The following is a 16,853-nucleotide window of genomic DNA, read 5'->3' on the forward strand; positions in this document are numbered from 1 at the left end:
AGAAAAGCAGCAGCCCTTGATACTCCCGCACCAGAAGGATTTGGGGTTTTTCTAGAGCACTCTACTTTTGACTAGCCACTCTGGTCTCATAGAATATTTCCACCTCTCGTTTGCTGTGAAGGTAAACTTCCTGTTTTCTTTTAAAGATAATTGGAATTATTGTCCTTTCAAAATAACAAAGATAACTTTTGACCACACAAATTAATTGATATAAAATCTTTTACCTGCCCAGGAGACTGCCAGAAGGTAGTTACATTTAAAGGCTTCCTTGATTAGAGTCCTTAGCGGGGTTTTTTTCATCCAGGTTATTATTTATGGAAATACTGGGGTGAAAAGACCCTGAGGATTTTTGTTAACGCTTTTGTTTTAGCCTCTTGGCTTGCACCTGTCCCCTAACCCCATGGTTCCTAACCTTGATTGTGGTATGAATCACCTGGGGATCTTATTAAGATAGATTTAGATTCATTGGGCAGATGTGGGGCCTGGAATTCCGCTTTTCAGCAGACTACCAAATGATGTCCTCATGGTTGTGTGTTTGACTCTTTTCTCTTCTTCAGATTGTAAGCACTTAACTAATTTGGTTGAAACTAAAGGATTATATTTACTGAGTGCTAGCATTGTGAGGAACTTACAGGCATTCACAGCTGTATTGAAATCGCAACTGTAATATGAGCTGTTGGGTTTTATAAATTGTATGTTGATTGATCACACAACACTTTGTATCAGAGATCAGGAAGAAGAGTGATTGATGGTCAAGACGGAAAAGCTGGTATTCCAGTTGGGACGCGGAGATTCTGGCAGTTTAAGAAATTAAAAAGAGGGGCGCCTGGGTGGCTCAGGAAGTTAAGCCTCTGCCTTCGGCTCAGGTCATGATCTCAGGGTCCTGGGATTGAGCCCCAAGTCGGGTTCTCTGCTCAGTGGGGAGCCTGCTTCCCCCTTCTCTGCCTGCCTCTCTGCCTACTTGTGATCTGTCAAATAAATAAATAAAAAATATTTATAAAAAAAAAAGAAATAAGAAAGAAAGAAGGAAAAAATAATAATTAGTGTGGGGGGGTTGTTCTGAAAATACAAGATTTGGTGGATGAAGCTGGTGACTTCCAGGAGGACACCTCTGAGGAGGGGATATTTGATGTGAGATCTGAGCAGCTGGTTCCTGCCCATTATAGACAGGAAATGCCAAGATGAAGGCCCTCCTGGGATTGACCCCTTTAATCTAGGCAGCAATGCTCGAAACACATGGTGTGCTTAAGAATCATCTGGAGAGCTTATCTGAAACACAGTTACCGATACAGAGCTCGTCTATTGCCAAAATCTGCCTACTTTTTTTTTTAAGATTTTATTTATTTGACAGACAGAGATCACAGGTAGGCAGAGAGGCAGGCAGAGAGAGAGAGGGGAAGCAGGCTCCCCGCTGAGCAGAGAGCCCAATATGGGGCTCCATCCCAGGACCCTGAGATCATGACCTGAGCCAAAGGCAGAGGCTTTAACCCACTGAGCCACCCAGGCGCCCCCAAATCTGCCTAATTTTAAAATTTTAGACAACTTACTAATTATGTGCCAAAATATAAATAGAAAATTTTGTACCAGCCACAACTTTTAAAAAACTTCATAAAGACAAATTAACTGTTGCTGCATGTGATTGAAAAGGAATAGGCTCTCCTTAGATATGATAAAATTTCTCTTTTACTAACCATTGTTTTAAAGAATTATTCAGGGACATAGCGTTTTCAGGCAGAAGAAAATTCTTTGTCTTAGCTTAGACTTCTATTAGGACAGCTTTAGCCAGTAAACATTTTCAAGGGGAGGGGAGCCTGGGTGGCTCTGCCTTCGGCTTGGGTCTTGATCTCAGGGTCCTGGGATCAAGCCCACCATCGGGCTCTCTGCTCAGCGGGGAGCCTGCTTCCCCCTTTCTTTCTGCCTGCCTCTCTGCCTACTGTATTCTCTGCCTGTCAAATAAAGAAATAAAATCTAAAGGAAAACAAAACAAAACATTTTCAAGGGGAGAACTTATTAATATTTTAACTTCAGTCAACCTTACATATTTAGTAAGAGTCTGCTGTTTCCTTTTTGCTCCTGACTCTAATTAGTCTGTTTGACTTATGTCCCTATCATCCACTTGGTATGGACACTGTGACCTTGACCACTGAGCCCCTTAGGCTGGATCCTGTATCCTCTTCATTCCTTTTATTTTATCCTTCACTCAACATACATTTATTGAGCAGGTAATGTTAACATTGTCCCGCTGGGGCTTGGGTAACAGACTCTTGTTGATTTTTTTTCTTTTTTTTTTTTTTCCTGTAGCTGTATCCTGAAAGCATGTCCCAGACTGCCTTGAAGGAGACATTAGAGTTCCTTCAGTTCAGCCTCCCCAGATATCAAACAGTTTAAGGTTTGCATACATGGCTTGAGATAAAAATTGTTATTTGTTATTTTTGAAGGGTGTGTGAAGTCAGGGTGAGGGAGAGGCTTCCTAACATTGACATGAAATCTGATCCAGTGGTATCTTTTCTTCAAAGAATGGTTTCTAGGACTACAAAGACAGCTCTGCAGATACGTGAAGGCTGCTGTAGTGGTCCTTCTGATGTTGATTTGACCAGGCCAGACATTTCCTGTTTTTTCAATCAGTTGTCTTAAGACGTGGTTTTTCTAGTTCTTTTTTTTTTCTTTTTAAGATTTTATTTATTTATTTGCGGTGGAGACCATTGAGAGGGGGGAGTGTCAAAGGGAGAAGCAGACTTCGTGCTCAGTAGGGATTCCAGTGCGGGACTCGATCTGGAGACTCCAGGATCATGACCTGAGCCGAAGGCAGTCACTTAATAACCAACTAAGCCACCCAGGAGCCGGGTTTTTCTAGTTCTTGAACAGTCAGTCACCTCCAGGGAGGCACCTAGTTGGGACACATGATGCACAAATTTCATGGTTATGCAGGTTTATTTTTTAAGTGTAGCATTCTGGGGCTCCTGGGTGGCTCCGTGGGTTAAACCTCTGCCTTCTGCTCAGGTCATGATCCCAGGGTCCTGGGATCGAGCCCCGCATCTGGCTCTCTGCTCAGCGGGGAGCCTGCTTCCTCTTCTCTCTCTGCCTGCCTCTCTGCCTACTTGTAATCTCTGTCAAATAAATAAAATCTTAAAAAAAAAAAAAAGTGTTGCATTCCTTGGGGCGCCTGGGTGGCTCAGTGGGTTAAAGCCTCTGCCTTGGGCTCAGGTCATGGTCCCAGGGTGCTGGGATCAAGTCCCGCATCGGGTCTCTGCTCAGCAGGGAGCCTGTTTCCCTCTCTCTCTCTCTGCCTGCTTCTCTTGCCTACTTGTGATCTTTCTGTCAAATAAATAAAAATCTTAAAAAAAAAAAAAGTGTAGCATTCCTATATGGAAGCACTGTCTGTGAATACTGCCAGAGTTTGGGATAACTTGTTAACTTTGTTGAAATTCTCACCAAGGAAATGCCTTTTAAAAAATTGAGCCTCCTTTCGTAACATGATTTTTTTGTGCCACCAGTATTTGGAAATGAATACAATGTACCCAAGTGCCTGAACACTGGAATGTCTCACTTTCAAGATAACCACCTTGCTGTGAATGCTTTTGCACATCTTCCTTAATATATTATCTTAATTATTCCAGGCTAGAGGTCAGGCTTATCCCCTGCCCTTTGGCATAGTAGGGTAGTGAGGTTCAAGGAAGAGAAGTAGAATTTGTCCTCTCATAGTGAGCCTTTAAAACCGCTAGGTTTGTTTTAACCAGTCTGGCCCTGCGGAGAATTTGATATACTTGAAGCCAGTGGCTTGGTTATCCTTTCCAGTGTTTTGTCAGCTGCAAATCTGGATAAGCTTGCCCACCTCATCTGTGGTCACCAAAGCGACTTCCCTTTAGGTGGACATAAATGGTCCAGGTTTTTTTGTTTGTGTTTTTGTTTTTAGAATTTCATTTGTCAGAGTGACAGAGCTAGAAAACAGGAGCGCAAGCAGGGGGAATGGCAGACAGAGGGAGAAGCAAGCTCCCTGCTGAGCAAAGAGCCCCACGTGTAGGAGTCAGTCCCAGGAGGCTGGGATCATGAATGGTCCGTTCTTTTATCCTATTTACATTCCATTTTTCAGTTCCAGAGGAGTGTCCATGCATGGGGATGTGCTCAAGATTCTTGGGCTTCATCTGCCAGTTTGGTAACCTTCTCAAAAAATGAAATGAAGTCGATATAGCATGCCTTGTTCTTGATAAACTTTCTAAAATTACTTGCTACACAATATAAAATCTTTGGTAATAGAGGAGACATGATAACTAAACTCTGAATCCCTGAAATAGCACTGTGGAAAGAGGTTTTGGTATCTGGATTTTGACAAAATTTAAACTTTAGCCTGAGTCTGGATTAATTTAGAATTTCTGAAAACTACCATGGAGGGGCCCCTGGCTGGCTCAATCAGTAGAGCATGCGACTCTTGATCTTGGGAGTTGTGAGTCTAAGCCCCATGTTGGGTGTAGAGATGACTTAAAAAACTACCATTGAGGGCTCCTGGGTGGCTCAGTTGGTTAAGCCACTGCCTTCAGCTCAGGTCATGATCCTGGAATCCCGGGATCGAGTCCCACATCGGGCTCCCTGCTCAGCGGGGAGTCTGCTTCTCCCTCTGACCCTCCCCCTTCTCATGCTCTCTCTTGTTCTTTCTCTCTCAAATAAATAAATAAAAGCTTAAAAAAAAATACCATGGAGCCTGGAATTTTTTGGCATAGTCTTGAATGTGTGAGCCATAGCTATAAAAGGGCTAAGATAACGTTTGTCAGTATTTGACATTCACTTCAGAATTGGAGTCCTACATTTAATAGTGTTTAAATTCAGTTTATCTTTTTTCTTTTTAAGATTATTAATTAATTTATTTATTTGACAGGCAGAGATCACAAGTAGGCCAAGAGGCAGGCAGAGAGTGAGAGAGAGAGATGGAAGCAGGCTCCCTGCTGAGCAGAGAGCCCAATGTGGGGCTCAATCCCAGGACCCTGGGATCATGACCTGAGCCGAAGGCAGTGGGTTAAGCGTCTGCCTTCGGCTCAAGTCATGATTCCGAGGTCTTGGGATTGAGTTCCGCATCAGGCTTCCTGCTGGTGGGAAGCCTCTTTCTCCCTCCGTCTACCGCTCTGGCTACTTGTGCCCTTTCTCTCTGTCAAATAAATAAAATCTTTAAAAAAAAAATAAGATTTATGGGACGCCTGGGTGGCTCAGTTGGTTGGACGACTGCCTTCGGCTCAGGTCATGATCCCGGAGTCCCGGGATCGAGTCCCGCATCGGGCTCCCAGCTCCATGGGGAGTCTGCTTCTCCCTCTGACCTTCTCCTCACTCATGCTCTCTCTCACTGTCTCTCTCTCTCTCAAATAAATAAATAAAATCTTTAAAAAAAAAATAAGATTTTATTTATTTATTTGACAGAGGGAGACACAGGAAGAGAGGGAACATAAGCAATAGGAATGGGAGAGGGAGAAGCAGGCTTCCTGCCACTGAGCAGGGAGCCAGATATGGGGCTTGATCCCAGGACCATGACCCGAGCAGAAGGCAGACACCTAACGGCTGAGCCACCCAGGCACCCCCAAATAGATTTATTAATCAGAGAGTGAGTGCATGCCCTTGCACTCATGGGTGGGGGGGTGGAGGGGCAGAGGGAGAATCTCAAGCAGACCATGTGCTGAGAGCGGAGGCTCCCTAGGGGCTCCATCTCAGGACCCCGCTGTCCCAGCCTGAGCCGTGGAAATAAAGAGTGGGTTGCTTAACAGTCTGAGCCACTCAGGTTGCCCCTAATAGTGTTTATTTTTATTTATTTATTTATTTATTTTTTAAAGATTTTATTTATTTATTTGACAGACAGAGATCACAAGTAGGCAGAGAGGCAGGCAGAGAGAGAGAGAGAGAAGATGAAGCAGGCTCCCTGCAGAGCAGACAGCCCGATGTGGGGCTTGATCCCAGGACCCTGGGATCATGTCCTGGGCCGAAGGCAGAGGCTTTAACCCACTGAGCCACCGAGGCGCCCCCCTAATAGTGTTTTAAATTCAGTTTTTTTTTTTAAATGTTCTTTTTTTGAACATTAGTTAGGAAGCCAGTCTGGACTTCTATTACTCTTCCACAACACTGTAACGTGCTAATGGCTTAAGTTGCCCATTTATATGTGCATTTAGGTGCTAGTTCCAAGGCTCTGTACACTTAAAGATTTGTGCATTTTTTTGGGTATGTTAATACTTCAGTAAAACAGTTTTTTGTTTTGTTTTTAATAAACTAAAGAAGTTGTCTTCCCTCACTGTGTTTGAAAAATCACTCTAATTGTCTTGGTGTTCCTAACAAGTCAACATATTTCCATCTTTGAGGTTTTATATACATTTGGGTGACATCTTATTCTGAAAATTTGGAATTGACTCTCCATAAGGATGTGGAGGATAGTTGCCACTGATTCTAAGGAACAGAATTTAGAGAGTTTGAATTTATTTACTTTACCTAACATAATACCTTTTTTCTGCATACTTTATTTTAAAAGGAAAAAATACATAGTTTAATATACTTGCATTGTAGCTCTTGCTCAAGTGATTTTCCTTACCCACTCCCCCACCCCCAGCTTCTTCCCCCTCTTATTTAAGTCTTGGTCTTTCTCCTCTGCTTCTCCCTGTCTTGCACTTGATCACGTAGTCAGCCCTGATAACTAAATAACTGTCTGTTGTAGTTGCTTTTTTTCTTTGTGTATGACCTTCTCTAGTACTTCTACAGACTCCCATGGTATAGTGTAGGCACGTAATAAGTACTTGTTGATTGGAGTGCCTGGGTGGCTCAGTCAGTTGGTTAAGAATCAGACTCTTGATTTCTGCTCAGGTCATAATCTCAGGGTCATGCTTTCAGGGTGGTGAGATTGAGCCCCATGTCAGGTTCTGCATTCAGTACGGAGTTTCCTTGAGATTCTCCCTTTTCCGCTCCCTCTGCCCCTCCCACTACTTATGCCTGTACTTGCTTGCTCTCTCTCAAAAAATAAAAATTAAAAAAAAAATGGTGTTATTCAAACTTAAAAAAAAAACAATAAATACATCTTAAGAAATTTTCTTATTTTTTACATTTCTTGTTCTTTGAAGGAACGGTTTGGAAAAATACCTTTTTTTTAACCTATGCTGTAAAAACTTTGTGAAGTTTTTATGACTACAACTTAGTAATTAAAGTTAGGATTTATGGGGCACGTGGGTGGCTCAGTGGGTTAAAGCCTCTGCCTTCCACTCGGGTCATGGTCCCAGGGTCCTGGGATCGAGCCCCACATCAGGCTCTCTGCTCTGCGGGGAGCCTGCTTCCCCCTCTCTCTCTGCCTGCCTCTCTGCCTCCTTGTGATCTCTGTCAAATAAATAAATAAAATATTTTTTTTAAGTTAGGATTTATTTTTTTTAAAGATTTTATTTATTTATTTATTTATTTTTAAATTTATTTATTTGGCAGACAGAGATCCCAAGTGGGCAGAGAGGCAGGCAGAGACAGAGAGGAGGAAGCAGGCTCCCTGCCGAGCAGAGAGCCCCATGCGGGGCTCCATCTCAGGACTCTGGTATCATGATCCCAGCCCAAGGCAGAGGCTTTAACTCACTGAGCCACCCAGGCACACCTAAAGTTAGAATTTATATGCCAGTGATGTGCAGAGCATGGTGCTTGGTACTGTGAGGACCACCAGGCTGTGTAGTTCTATTCTCAGTGATTCCCTGTACTCAAGGAATTAATGGTATATAAGGATGGCGGTGAGAAGGACAAGAGGAATAATCATGGTGTGTGGAGTTACTTGAGATTGGTATCATTAGTTTTCTTAGCAATCAAGGAAACTCTGAGCTCAGCAGTAATGCCATTACCCTCCTTACGTTGCTCAGATCGGCTTATTCTGGGGAGCTGCGGGGCAGTGCGCGTCCTGAAGAGCAGGTGATCAGTGACGTCAGCCATGTCGTCACGGCCTTTTGAAAGTCCACCTCCGTATAGACCTGATGAATTGTGAGTAATGCTTCACTTTTTTTTCTTTTTGTTAAGCCTGTCATGTGTAAAAAATATGTATAGGTGAAACTTTGATCTGTTAAGTGTTTGCTGTTAAGAATAACAAAATAACGTGTGTTTGTAAATTTAGATGGAAACAAAGGGTGTAAAGCGGAAGTGAGTTTCCCCTTGAAGCTTAACTTCCAGGATGCTAGTGTTTCTCTGCAGAGGCAACTGCTGTCACCTGTTGCTGTTGTTTGCTTCTGTATAGTCTAGGCTGATACTTGTGTGTCTCTTTATTCCTTTTTGTTTTTTCACAAATGGTATGAAGCTTCTGTATTAATGCTTCGTTGAGGTGACTGTTCCTAACCCTGACTCATTGTCGATTCTGTAAGTCATACTTTTTTGAGATAGCGGTCGCCGTGCAATTCACCCATTTAGAATGGACCCTTCAGGGGCTTTAGTATAGTCACAGAGCTGTGTGGCCATCACCACATCAATTTTAAGAACATTTTCATCACCCCCTCCCCACAGAAACCGCTGCCAATTACCACTCACTTCTCACCCCATCCCCCACCCTCCACCGACCCGGTACTAGGCCGTCACGAATCTACTCTGTGTTTCTAGATTTGTCCATTTTGCACCTTCCCTGTGCATGTAATCATGCCGTATGTGGTCCTCTGTGGCTGATTCTTTGACTTGACATAATATTTTCCACATTGTCAGTTTTTTTTTTTTAACTTATTTTTTTTAAAGATTTTATTTATTTATTTGAAAGAGAGAGCACTAGAGGGGAGAAGGTCAGAGAGAGAAGCAGACTCCCCATGGAGCTGGGAGCCCAATGTGGGACTTGATCCCGGACTCCCAGATCATGACCTGAGCTGAAGGCAGTTGCCTAACTAACTGTGCTACCCAGACGCCCTCCACATTGTCAGTTTTTTTGTTTTGTTTTGTTTTGTTTTAAAGATTTTATCTATTTATTTGACAGAGATCACAAGTAGGCAGAGAGGCAGGCAGAGAGAGAGAAGGGGAAGCAGGCTCCCCACTGAGCAGAGAGCCTGATGTAGGGCTCGATCCCAGGACCCTGGGATCATGACCTGAGCTGAAGGCAAAGGCTTTAACCCACTGAGCCACCCAGGCGCCCCCACATTGTCAGTTTTAAGAGTGATTCCTGCCATTATATAAAACAAGAAGCGAAGTTGAGGGTTCTTGGCATCCCTAGTCATTTGGAAATTTAACAGTGAAAATTTTTAAATTTGTTGCAGAGATTTTTTTCCTTTAAGTAGTTTGTAACCTCAGCTCTTTGATAGCTGTGGTAGGAATTGTGCTCCTGTTACGTTGCCTCTTGATTAATACCTGAGCATTGTAGGGACACAGTTATTCGTGAAGATGTGGTCCTTACGTTATGCTAGAAAATACAGTAATTGAGTAGTGCTCCATGAACCCGAGACTTATTTTGTGTTGCTTTTGTAAACATTGGTGAAATGTAATGCACACATAGAAAATGGCACAGGACATGTGTATGAAACGATGAATAAATTCAAAGCAAAATCATCATATAGGCCAAGAATAGAACACCTCCAAGCCCTTCTATGTGTCCCCACCTTTCCCTGGAAACCACTGTTCTTACATATGGTTATCACTTGCTCTTTCTTTTTCATTTTCTTTTTCTTTTCTTTTCTTTTTTTTTTTTTACTGTTTTATCCTAAACAATACATTTCAGTTTTACTTCGTTATTAAACTTTCTTTGCTTCAAAGGACTACCATAGAAATAAAATGTGAGGGGTGCCTGGGTGGCTCAGTTGGTTAAGGTCATGATCTTGGGGTCCTGGGATTGAGCCTTGCATTGGGCTCTCTGCTTAGTGGGGAGTCTGCTTCTCCCTCTCTGCCTGCTCCCTGCCCGCCCCCCCAAACTCTCTCTCTTTAAAATAAATAAATAAAAATTAAAAAAAAAACGTGAACCATATGTGTAATTTTGTTTTCTTCTAACCAATTAAAAACAAATTCATTTTAATAATTATACTGATTTTATATAATATTTAATTTTTCACTTAACCTAATGTATTTAAAGTATCATTTCAGTATGTAGTGTAAACACTGACTCATGAGGTACTTTATATTCCTTTTTTAAAATAATCATTATTTTTATTTTTTTTAGAGCAGTTTTGTATTCACAGCAAAACTCTGAGAGGGAGGTACAAAGATTTCCTATATGCCCCCTCCCTTATACATGTGTTGCCTATCTCATTATCAGTATCCCCCACCAGGGTGGCACATGTGTTAAAATTGATGAACCTTAACTGACAAATCATTGTCACCCAAAATACATAGTTAATATTAGGGTTCTCTCTAGGTGGTGTTAAATTTCTTTTTTCTTTCTTCCTTTGAGAGAGAGGAAGAGAGGGAACATTGAGTGGTGGGGGGTGGGGCAGAGGACAAAGGATAGAGAATCTTTTTTTTTTTTTTTAAAGATTTTATTTATTTATTTGAGATTCAAATTAAAACCACATTGAGATATCACCTTACACCAGTTAGAATGGCCAAAATTAGCAAGACAGGAAACAACATGTGTTGGAGAGGATGTGGAGAAAGGGGAACCCTCTTCCACTGTTGGTGGGAATGCAAGTTGGTGCAGCCTCTTTGGAGAACAGTGTGGAGATTCCTCAAGAAATTAAAAATAGACCTTCCCTATGACCCTGCAATTGCACTACTGGGTATTTACCCCAAAGATACAGTTGTAGTGAAAAGAAGGGCCATCTGTACCCCAATGTTTTTTTTTTTTTTAAGATTTTATTTATTTATTTGACAGAGAGATCACAAGCAGGCAGAGAGGTAGGCAGAGAGAGAGGAGGAAGCAGGCTCCCTGCTGAGCAGAGAGCCCGATGCGGGGCTCGATCCCAGGACTCGGAGATCATGACCTGAGCCGAAGGCAGCGGCTTAACCCACTGAGCCACCCAGGCGCCCCATGTACCCCAATGTTTATAGCAGCAATGGCCACGGTCGCCAAACTGTGGAAAGAACCAAGATACCCTTCAATGGACGAATGGATAAGGAAGAAGTGGTCCATATACACTATGGAGTATTATGTCTCCATCAGAAAGGATGAATACCCAACTTTTGTAGCAACGTGGACAGGACTGGAAGAGATTATGCTGAGTGAAATAAGTCAAGCAGAGAGAGTCCATTATCATATGGTTTCACTTATTTCTGGAGCATAACAAATAGCATGGAGGACATGGGGAGTTAGGAGAAGGGAGTTGGGGGAAATTGGAAGGGGAGGTGAACAATGAGAGACTATGGACTCTGAAAAACAATCTGAAGGGTTTGAAGAGGTGGGGGGGTGGGAGGTTGGGGGAACCAGGTGGTGGGTATTAGAGAGGGCACGGATTGCATGGAGCACTGGGTATGGTACAAAAACAATGAATACTGTTATGCTGAAAATAAATTTTAAAAAATGAGTAAAATTTAAAAAAAATTTATTTATTTATTTGACAGAGAGAGAGAGAGAGAGCACAAGCAGGGGGAGAGGCTGAGGGAGAGGGAGAAGCAGGCTCCCCGCAGAGCAGAGGAAGCCCCATATGGGACTCGATCCCGGGACTCTGGGACCATGACCCGAGCCAAAGGCAGTGGCTTAACCAGCTGAGCCACCCAGGCACCCTGAGGATAGAGAATCTTAAGCAGGCTCCCTGCTCAGTGCAGAGCCCAACATGGGGCTTGATCTCATGACCCTGAGATCATGATCTGAGTTGAAACCAAGAGTCTGATGCTTAACTGACTGAGCCACCCGGGAACCCCTGCATTTCTTTTCTTTTTTTATACTAGGATTACTAAGTATTTCATACTTGGACAAGGTATATGTCAGGTGTTCAGTAAATCATGTGGCTCGTGGCTGCTGTATTAGCTCATCATCTCAGTAGCATTCCGTCTGTGGCTATGTTACAGGTACCTGTTCCTCTTTAGGTAGATATTTGGACTGTTTTCCAGTTTCAGGTTCTCATAAACAATGCTTCTCTGAATGTTACAGTGTCAGTGGGATTTTAAATGATAGAATCATTTTAAAAAGTGCTGTAATCATTTTGGAAAACACCTCGACGTTGTCTCAGAGTGGAAGGTTAAAAAAAAAAAAATGACTCAAAAATTCTCCTCGATGTATACCTTAGAAAAAGAAGTATTTGTGTGTGTGAGGACACATGTTCAGGATGCCCAGAGCTACACTGTTCGTGACAACTCCAGATAGAGACATCCCAAATAACCAAGTAGAATGAGTTATGGAATTTTCATGAGACATTTTCAAAGACCAGCATGTCAGGGTTCTTTCCAGTTTCTCCTTTTCCTTGAATTCTTGTGGTTGACAGCACCCAGTTGCAGGATGTCTTGCTTTGGAGAGAAGCAGACCAAGGAAGTAATGGCAAAAACCAAAGAGGGTGAGGTCAGTTTGGAAATTGAATTCTGCTCTGCCCGGACCCACATTTCTTAGATTCTGCATGCCACACACCAATGTGTCTGTCTCCAGCGAGTTTATGATTATGTCACTAGAGTTGGCAAGTTAATAGGCATCACTTGATGAGCCCTCAGTGAATATCTGATATATCTAACTAGAGATCATGTAGTGATTTATTTAATGTCTTACTGCCTTCAAAGAGACTAACCTGGGTGGGGGGGGGGCTGGGTTGAGACACTTGTGTTGATTGTTGTATCGTCAGTACTTAGCACAGTGCCCCCCCCACACCAGCCCAGCAGCTCCAGTAAATAGCTGTCACGTGAATAAATGAATGAATGTGCTTTCTCAGATAAGAGAGTGAGGCTGCCAGAAGTTGGATGTGACACTGTGTGGGCCACTGTAGGTGTTGTATCTGAATGCACTGGTCTCACATCACACAAGCCAAAGGGTTAATTAACATCATTGTTCTGAACTGCTTGGGTCCCCTCCCCAGGGGTTACAGTTTTACTGGAGATGGAGTGCTCCATCTGGGCATTGTACAGATTCCCCAGGTGATTCTCATAGGTAGAAGATTCGAGAACCCCTACTCCATAGAACTTAGAGCAGTCGTTCTCAATGTATGGCTCCCAGACTGGCAGCAGCAGCAGCATCTGGAAACTTGTCCTGCCCCAGATTTGCAGAATCAGCAACTTCGGGTTGGAGACCATCGATCTATGTTTGAACAAGCCCTCCACGTGATTCTGAGACACAGAAACCTTCACTGTTCAGTGAGTGTCTCAGTAGCTTCAGGGTGCTATAAAAAGTACCACACACTGGGTAGCATGTAAACAACATGAATTCCTTCCTTTCTTCCTTCCTTCCTTCCTTCCTTCCTTCCATTTTCTCCCTCCCTCCATTTATTTATTTATTTATTTTCCTTCCTTTTCTCTCTCTCCTCTTTGTTTCTTTCTTTTCTTCTCTTTCTTTCTTTTCTTTCCTTTCCTTTTCTTTTCCTTCCTTCCTCCCTCCCTCCCTTCCTCTCTCCCTCCCTTCATTTCTTTCTTTCCTTCCTTCCTTCCTTCCCTCCTTTCTTCTCTTTCTTTTCTCCTTCCTTCTTCCCTCCCTCCCTCCATTTATTTTTTTCTGTCTTTCTTTCTTTCCTTCCTTTCCTTTTCCTTCCTTCCTTCCTTCCTTCCTTCCTCCTTCTTACTCACTCACAGTTCTAGAGACTGGAAGTCCAAGATAAGGTACCAGTGTGGTCAGGTTCTAGGGAACGTTCTCTTCTGGGTTGCAGACTGTGGACTTCTTTAGACCCCCACCCCCTGAGCCACCCAGGCACCCCAGACTGCCGACTTCTTGTATCCTCACATGGTAGAAGGGGCAAGACCGTTCCTGGGATCTCCTTCGTGAAGGTACTGTTCCCATTCATGGGCACTCCAGCTCAGAATCTAGTTAGGCCACACTTCTAATACCATTACATTGGGGCTTAAGATGTCGACATTTGAATTTGGGTAACATAAAGTGTCCCATTGTAGTGGGGTGGTACTAACAGGTTAACTTTTTTTTTTTTTTTTGCCAGTGGCTGGTTTAAATTATTCCATGTACATTCTGTGTTCTTTCTGCTCCCTCCAAATGGTATTAACTTGAAAGTGTTTTCATGTGCATTTCAGCAAACCCAATCATTATGCACCAAGCAATGATGTCTATGGTGGAGACATGCACGTCCGACCCATGCTCTCTCAGCCGGCATACTCTTTCTACCCAGAAGATGAAATTCTTCACTTCTACAAATGGACCTCTCCTCCAGGAGTCATTCGGATTCTGTCTATGCTCATTATTGTGATGTGCATTGCCATATTTGCCTGTGTTGCCTCCACACTTGCCTGGGATCGAGGCTATGGAACTGGCTTACTGGGTGGCGGTCTAGGCTACCCTTACAGCAGTGGCTTTGGTAGCTACGGAGGTGGCTATGCATATGGTTATAGCTATGGTTATGGCTATGGAGGCTACACCGATCCAAGAGCAGCAAAGGGCTTCCTCCTGGCCATGGCGGCCTTTTGTTTCATTGCTGCATTGGTGGTATTTGTTACCAGCGTTATACGATCTGACATATCTAGGACAAGAAGATACTACTTGACTGTCATAATACTGAGTGCTATCCTGGGTGTCATGATGTTTATCGCCACCATTGTCTACATAATGGGAGTCAACCCAACTGCCCAGGCTTCTGGGTCTATATACAGTTCACAGATATATGCCCTCTGCAACCAGTATTATGCGTCTATGACTACTGGGATCTACATGGATCAGTATTTGTATCACTACTGTGTGGTGGATCCCCAAGAGGTATGGGTGGTTTTTGTCCTGGCTTTGGGTAGAGGCTTTGGGTAGAGGCTCTCGGGATGCTTAATAGAATCACTTGGGGGAACTTTGAAAAAGTATTGCTGACAAGGTGTCACTTGTATTTAGATCAGAATCTGGAGAGGGGCTGGTGTCATTATTAAGATACTATTAACAGGGGCGCCTGGGTGGCTCAGTGGGTTAGGCCTCTGCTTTCAACTTAGGTCATGATCTCAGGGTCCTGGGATCAAGCCCCGCATCAGGCTCTCTGCTCAGTAGGGAGCTTCCTTCCCCCTCTCTTCTGTGCCTGCCTCTCTGCCTACTTGTGATCTCTCTCTCTGTCAAATAAATAAAATCTTAAAAAAAAAAAAGATACTATTAACATACCATATAATTCATTCACTTAAAGTTTGGTTCAGTAATCTAAGTATATTCAGAGTTGTGCAGCCATCACCGTCATCAGTTTTAGAACATTTTCAGTAGCCTCAACAAAAGCCCCATACTCATTAGCAGTAACTTTTCTCTCTAACCCTTCCCAGATCTAGGCAACCGCTAATCTTATTCTATACATTTGCCTATTCTGGATATTTCATATATACAAAATCACACAATATGTGGTATTTTATGATTGGCTTCTTTCTTTCTTTCTTTCTTTCTTTTTTTTTTGAAGTTTTTTTTTTTTTTTTTTAAGATTTTATTTATTTATTTGACAGAGAGAGATCACAAGCAGGCAGAGAGGCAGGCAGAGAGAGAGGAGGAAGCAGGCTCCCTGCTGAGCAGAGAGCCCGATGCGGGGCTCGATCCCAGGACCCTGAGATCACGACCTGAGCCGAAGGCAGCGGCTTAACCCACTGAGCCACCCAGGCGCCCCTTTTTTTTGAAGTTTTATTTAAGTAATCTGTGCTCCCATTGTGGGCCTCGAGTTTACAACCCCAAGATCAAGAGTCACATGCTCCCCCCCAACCAAGCCATCCAGGTGCCCCCATGATTGGCTTCTTTCATTTCACATTAATGTTTTCAAGATTCATGCATGTCCTATCAATTCCTTTTTATTGTGGAATAATATTCCATTGTATGGCTATAGCATATCTTACTTATCCATTCAGTCGTTGATGGGCATTTGGGCTATGTCTGTTTTGGCCGTTATGAATAATGCTCTGACCATTTGTGGACAAGTCCTTGCGTGAACCCATGTTTCAGTTTCTCTTGGGTGTACGCCTAGGGATAGAATTGCTGGGTCTTACGGCGTGTCTGTAGTTAAGCTTTTGAGGAGCTGCCAGACTGTCCTCCAGACGGGTTGGACTGTTTAGATTTACCAGAAATGTGTGAGGATTCTATTTTCTACACATTCTCACCAGCATTGTTTTGTCTCTTTGATTCTATCCATGCTAATAGGTATGAGGTTGCTGATCTTTCTCTTGATGGATTTCTAATATTTTTTTCCCTGTTTTTTTTCCCTGCCCCCCCCCCCCCTTAAACTGAATCAGGAATTCTTACTCTTCTCCCTGAATGAGTCACTCCTTTGGGGTTAGATTATCTCCAGTAACTGCCATTATTTTGGAGACTGAAATTTTTCCCTCTGAATTTCAGCAGATTTGTTGTTGGCATTCAGATGTTACCTGTGGTAAACAGGGCTGAGGGTTGGTACTCCTGCCTTACCACACCCCATCTCTCTTAGTCCTTTGAGTGCCCAAAACCTGTATTCACTGAAAAAGGGTATCACGGCTGCACAGAGACCCCCCCCTGTTACAGTGAGCAGAATCCAGGCCAGGGGCCTGGTACCTGCCTCAGTTTCAAATGTCTCCAGGCCAGTGGACCACTTAACAGACTTATCAGACACTGGGAGAACTGTTGGGGTGGGGGTTTCCTTGTCACAGGGCCCTTTCTTGCAAGTAGACAAAAGACTTCCAGCAGAAACCACCTGCTAGACTACATGAATCACTCATCCATTTTCTCTAATTTATAGCTTGGTTAAATCATGTCTGCATAATTTATGGTAAGGTAGATCCTCTATGGACTGGAATTTACATTCAGTATAAAAACATTTGCCCAGTATGTGTTATGAACGAGATTATAAACATGCTTACGTATCTAAAGCTATTTCTGAGAGTCACAATTTTCAAGCCCTTTAGAACGATACTGATGATTG

General features: G+C 43.1%; 1 protein-coding gene across 3 annotated transcripts in view; it reads left to right on the plus strand.

Moving 5' to 3' along the window:
• OCLN (occludin) overlaps positions 1–16,853 on the plus strand; it is a 66,396-nt gene that overhangs the window by 1,994 nt on the left and 47,549 nt on the right. For 2 of the 3 annotated variants that reach the window (XM_047729958.1, XM_047729957.1), the window contains exons 2-3: positions 7,848–7,965; positions 14,035–14,710. In XM_047729958.1, coding sequence (XP_047585914.1) covers positions 7,916–7,965; positions 14,035–14,710 — 726 coding nt within the window. In that variant the 5' untranslated portion in view covers positions 7,848–7,915. Of the gene's footprint in view, positions 1–7,847; positions 7,966–14,034; positions 14,711–16,853 lie in introns of those variants that run through there. The other variant, XM_047729960.1, reaches the window with a different exon arrangement.

Source organism: Lutra lutra, chromosome 5 (genome assembly GCF_902655055.1).
Source record: "Lutra lutra chromosome 5, mLutLut1.2, whole genome shotgun sequence".
NCBI lineage: Eukaryota > Metazoa > Chordata > Mammalia > Carnivora > Mustelidae > Lutra > Lutra lutra.